Genomic DNA, 5,953 nt, shown 5'->3' on the forward strand with positions numbered 1-5,953 from the left:
CATCTCAGGTAATTCACTATATAAAATGACTTGATCTAGTTTTAATACGCAATGGTTAGGCCTACATAACAAAGGACATACTTCTCATAGGATTCCTGAGTGCCATTTCACTGAGTCATTTTCTTTTGAACTCATGACTAGGCACCGACACACTAAACATCATTCCACCCAAAAATGTCAATTTATAATCCGTCAACTACAAGACTAAAGGAAGGATAGCAGCACAAACATTTCCCTTGGGTACGAATGGTTTATTTTATATACATTTACTCCCGAGCCATCAGTTTCTGCTTCTTCAGCTTCTTCTGGGATACCTGAATACAAAATCAAAGAGCAAATTAAGGGCAATTCTACAGGTTTCCGTGCCACCGAAATTTCAAATAAAGTGTCATTTGAAACCCAACATTTGATGGTCTGAATTCAACAGAGATAAATTGAGGGTAGGCGTAAATCAAAAGTTATAACAACTGAAGACACACTTCACATGAAAATGGGCGTTGGCACAAATCAAGTGTTGTCAAACAAGCTTAACATTCTCTGGTCTAAATCCAGTCCAGTTAGAATCTAGTCTCTCGCCTACGGTGAGTAACTGACCCAAAGGCAGATAAATGTGCCTGTGTAGGGCGGGGCAGGGGAGGCACACCCACATATACTAACCAGGGAGGAATACCACCAATAACAGCACCAGGTGTTGTGACAGGTTGCTCAGATAGGTACAGTTTTGTTTTCATGATTAAATCCAAAGGTGTCCTAAGATTGTCATCATTGCAACAGGGTCACCATGTGCAGTGTGGTTACCATCGGCAAATCTAAATAAGGATCAGTTCATCACAGTACCATGTTACCAGGGTGAAGTACAGACACTCCAATCCTGAAGGCATGTTTACCTTTTTCTTCTGGGTAACCTCCTCCTCAGGTTTGGGCACGATCTGCTCCTTCTCTGTGAGGATCATCTCGATGTGGCAGGGAGAGCTCATGTAAGGGTTGATGCGGCCGTGGGCACGGTACGTACGCCTGCGCATCTTGGGGGCCTTGTTGACTTGTATGTGTTCAATCACCAGGGAGTCCACATCCAGACCCTACGGAGAGTACAGGGCATCAAAAAGAGTTGCTGATGTGAGTTTATGGGATTGGTGTCTCACTGAAATGACACAATGAAAGGGAACTTGATTGCTCAGTCAGTGAAGTCTTTTCATGAGTTATCCAAAGGTGTCCTAAGTTGTCATCATTGCAATCAAGTTGTTGTCACACACAGTGACAGCAAGTACCCAAAAAGGAAACCTACACCCAACCCACAGAATATTGCAGGGACAAACTTTTTGGAGAGGAGAACTAGGAGACCATGCTCAACTGAAATCAATAGCTTGAGAACCTAATCGGCTGCTGCGATTTCAGTCATTATAAGATCACACACACGCTATAAAAAATGGTGGTGGTGCATTTGTACAATTTCCCATTCTGTCTACTGTTGGAACTAGAGGGGGAAGCTGTGAGCATAGCAGCCTAGACAAAATATTAATAATAATACATTTTATTTATAGGGCGCCTTTCAAGAAACCCAAGGTCGCCTTACAAGAGTGAATAAAACATTGAATAATACATAATACAGCAACAACTTCAGTTGGCAGGACATTTACAGATTATAGGCTTGCCCAAACAGGTGTGCTTTGATGTGAGTTTTAAAAAGCGATTGAGTTAGGGTCAATGTTCCTGATGGGGGGGAGGGAGTTCCAGAGGTGGTGCCCACCATGTGTAATCACATGCAATCCAGTTGAAAATCTAGCTTTAAGGCGAGACACGGCAGGCAAAAACATCGTTTTTTCAGCAGTGGTCAATTTTGAGATTTTGAGCTAGTTCACTCCCTAAACATGTAATCTTTCATACTAGCATAAAGAAAATATCCTAATTATACATTAATGTGTATATTTATTCACATTTTGTCTGGTCGCGGCGTCAGCATTCTCATAGGTTTCCAGGAAAGTTAGCAGTCTAACGTAACGTGCAGTATGTCGGCTTTCTGATGCTAGACATGTTTGGTACCGTTGGAAAGCGCTATAGCTCTCACACAACGTTATCTAATCCAAATAAGGACATTTCCTTTCCAGCAGTAACCAATGATGTTAGCAAAAACGGGGGTTTAAACATAAGGACGCAATTTCATTGGTTTGCGGTGGTTTCTGATAACGTGATTCGCTCAGACGCATCACGTGGTATGGCTTGACACTTCCTGAATCTTTAAATGCGATTTTCTCAAAATGAGTTTTTTGTCATTCTCCGGTAGATACTTCTCAGCCTATGTAGCACCTATGTACACCAAACTTTCCAGTTATACACTTAGCAGTCTTCTGAAGATATTTACAGAAGGATTTGTTAATTAATCATTCCTGGCCTGATTTATGTGACATTTTGATAAAAAAAAGGTGGCGAAAATCGGTTTTTTAAGGCTGTAGACAGTATATTTTGATTTTCTAGGTAATGAAAGCAGATATCCTGAAATCCCTCTGTAAATTTGTTTGCATCTTGTATGTTAACAAAATGAAAATAAAAAAAATCACCTGGCTTTATCGTATGTCCAGATATATCTACCGGAAATATATGCAAATTTGAGCATATTTAATTAGATAAGGCCTAATTTGCATAATCAAACATAGTAATTACAGAAACTTGTAATACATTTTTTGTTCATACATGTGTGAGTAATCAACTGAGGAAGTTTCATGGTGATATCTATTATTTAAAAAAAATACCCTATTCACCTGTAGTGTCTCGCCTTAAAGCATCACGACTGTCAAGTCAATCAGATATATATTGAACAGCTCATTTAACAGGTTAACCTTGAAAGCACCCAAAGATCACCTTATTGTTCAACTTTGCTGTATAATAGCATAGCAGTATATGAAAGAATTATACCATCACAAACCAAATGCACCAGCTTACTAGCAGTAAATGGGTTTCCAGCCAACTCATCTGCATAAGTGAAGTGCATTCAGCTAAGAGAAATGTGAGCAGCGTTTCAATCTGCTGCGTTGAGTTAAAAATGAACTCTTAAGTGAGATCACTAGGTAAAAATACTGACAGTGACAAATTCCATTTAGTTCAACCAATACTTGCTTCCGCCACTAGTTTAGCAGTGCAAAAAGCCAGAAAAGGGACACAAGTATCAACACAGACTCTGGGCAATATCAGCAGTATTCATTTGAAAACACAGAAAATCACCTGAGGTGCTAAGCCACCAAACAGACCACCAAAGTGCCCGAGACAAGGGCATCTTCCAGAAACTATGAACACTCCTACCTTAAGCTCGGCATTGCTCTCAGCGTTCTTCAGCATGTGCAGAAGGAACTCTGCGCTTTTCTTGGGCCAGCGACCCTGAGTCCAGCCATGCTGCTTAGCCTGAATGACCAAGAAGCACATTCGTCAGAAATACTCTTGATGACCCACAAATAACAGCACCAGGTGTTAAGGACATGTTGCTCAGATAGGTACAGTGTTGTTTTCATGATTAATTCCAAAGGTGTCCTAAGATTGTCATCATTGCAACAGGGTCACCATGTGCAGAGTGGTTTGTGGCAAGGACAACTACTAGTTGGTTTTAATCAACCAACATATAAACCACCGTCTTAGTGTCTTGTCCTGATACACATAAACATGACCACTGTCTCACCTGGGCACACCTGCCGACACCACCATTGTAACGACGGAAAGGGACACACTGGTGCTTGATGACGACATCCTTCAGGTACTTGGTGGCCTTACGGATGTGCATGCCTTTGATGGCCTGAGCAGTCTCACGGGTATTCTGGCAGAATTAAAGATCAGAGGGACATGTTAAACCCTGACAATGCAGAAACAGTCAATCTGTAGTGCATTGCGCAAAAGTACACAATACCCCTCGACTCTTCCAGGTTGCTCAGATAGGTACGGTTTTGTTTTCATGATTAATTCGAAAGGTGTCCTAAGATTGTCATCATTGCAACCTGGGTGATCTCAGCTATTTGTCATGTCACCATACTAATGGGCAAGAAAACGCCACGGTTAACAAAACTGAAGACTCAAGTCCACTACTACATACTTTAACGCAAATCTCAGATCAAGAATTTGTGTGTGCAAAACTTAACAATGTGCTTACCTTGAAGTGAACGCGGAGATTGGAACCCCTGGACTTGCATGCTTTAAACAAAACACAATATTCAGGTCAGACAAGCAAGAATTTTGTCAAGACACGTCTTCCAGTCTTCATGCATCTAAGAACATTAAACTTACACTTAGTTGGATTCTCGGGGTCAAGCGAGTAGCGGACCATCTTCGGAGGTCTAGAATGAACAACAACAACGAAAATAAGCGGGTGTGTGTGGCGAAGAAAAGCAGGGCATCATGACGATGCTAACGAGTGAATGTTAGCTTTTGTTAGCTAACATTACTTTGCAGCATACTATAGCTAACGAGTTAGCCAGCTAAGTAGCAAACAGAGCAAAGACGAACTGTAATAACTCGTTTTTTGTGAACTTATGGAAGTGAAATGAAGTCAAGGCGTTTTAATGAAACCATACGAGATGAATAAAGCAATAGGCAACTAACGTACTCGCCCTTAAAGACTAGCAAATGGGGTTCTGTTTAGACGGCGACATGCAATAGGAAGACACATAGATATCTTCCGAAAATTCACTTTATACGACAAAATAATATCCTGAATAACACAAACATGATGTATACCAGCCATGTTAGCGTTTTCATAGTATTCTACAACTGGATGGCTACGATTTTTATAAGATAATTCGACAATTCAAACTCCACAGTTTGTGTGGCTTTACTTACATTCTCAGGCCGCGGAGGGGAAGAGGAAGTAGAGAGCATTCTGGGAGTTAAAGTCGTCATTTACGTCTCGCGAGAATCATTCCAGCCTAGATCTCGCTGGTCGCTTTTTCATCTTCTCCGGGTCAGTTTGAATGCACAGTGCATCACTCGCTAGCTTTGCGAGTACTGTATGTCCTTTTTTGGCATCTAGGCAGGGGTGTCCAACTCAAATACACAGAGGGCCGGACATATTCAATATATATTGGGGAAAAAAAAGATATCATATTTTTTCATGTGTAAACATGAACTTAAGTTTAACATAGGCCTATTGTATCTGGGACAAGCAGCCTAAGTCTTAGGCCTATTATGATTACGTAAATGTAGGCTAGTTGTAAACACAGAGATCAGATTTATTTATTTAGATAATTTCTGCTGCTTTACCAGATTCATTTGCAATGACATTTATTTTTTCACAGGCCACAACATTAAAAAACGAATTTCCTTCAATGGAAATCCAAACGTCCAACCATTAATAGTCCATGCCTTGAAGTAGCAAGAGAAAAGTGCAAAAAGGAAATCTAGGCTACATTTAAGCTCAGTTTACTGCACTCTGGTGTGCTATGATGCACATTAGCCTGAGCCAGATACTTGGCATCTCATTTTAGATACAAGTTCATCAATGTTTGGGGTCAGGCTTTGAGCTGAAGACATTCTCAGGATTGAGTGAAGGTGTTCATCAGTAAGTCGACTCCTGTGTGAAGTTTTGTTCATCTTCATCAGAGAGAAAAGTTGTTTACACAGGTATGTGCTGCCAAACATGGAAAGCATTTGAGCAGCTTGGGTAGGCTACACAGCTTGGGCACTGTGTCTGGGAAAACACGTGGAAACTGTGCAGTGCCCACAGAGTCATACTTTGCCTTGATTGTGTCATTAGACATTGGAGTTTGATCAGCTTCATTTGGAGGTTGGGTGGTGCGCTTGCCACGTCAATGGCAAATGGATAACTGAGCAGTTCAAACCTATTCTTTTGGGCTTCAAAGTGGGCATATCGGCGTGTGAAGTTGACCCTAAATATATGCTGAGTTTTTCAGCAAATGGTAACATGGAGACCTATTCATTCATAGTTTGGCAGCACGGGAAATGGCTCAGGTTTTCTTGC

The 5,953-nt window shown here is 41.1% G+C and overlaps 1 protein-coding gene across 1 annotated transcript; it reads right to left on the reverse strand.

Moving 5' to 3' along the window:
* Positions 1-230: 230 nt before the first annotated feature.
* Positions 231-4,841, reverse strand: rpl17 (ribosomal protein L17). Its single transcript, XM_080848248.1, has 7 exons — positions 4,816-4,841; positions 4,264-4,313; positions 4,130-4,170; positions 3,665-3,799; positions 3,295-3,393; positions 888-1,079; positions 231-314 (listed from the first exon to the last, which is right to left on the reverse strand). The coding sequence occupies exons 2-7, from the start codon at positions 4,301-4,303 to the stop codon at positions 267-269; spliced, it is 555 nt and encodes a 184-aa protein (XP_080704374.1). The 5' UTR covers positions 4,304-4,313; positions 4,816-4,841; the 3' UTR covers positions 231-266.
* Between the last annotated feature and the right edge of the window lie 1,112 nt (positions 4,842-5,953).

This window comes from Sprattus sprattus (genome assembly GCF_963457725.1).
Source record: "Sprattus sprattus genome assembly, chromosome: 11".
Taxonomy (NCBI): Eukaryota; Metazoa; Chordata; class Actinopteri; order Clupeiformes; family Clupeidae; genus Sprattus; species Sprattus sprattus.

Coding starts and splice junctions, on each gene's coding strand:
- rpl17 (XM_080848248.1), bottom strand. CDS start 4,303: ATGGTCCGCTACTCGCTTGACCCCGAGAATCCAACTAAGT. Junction 4,171..4,263: donor CCCCGAGAATCCAACTAAGT/GTAAGTTTAATG, acceptor TTTTGTTTAAAG/CATGCAAGTCCAGGGGTTCC. Junction 3,800..4,129: donor ATCTCCGCGTTCACTTCAAG/GTAAGCACATTG, acceptor TAATTCTGCCAG/AATACCCGTGAGACTGCTCA.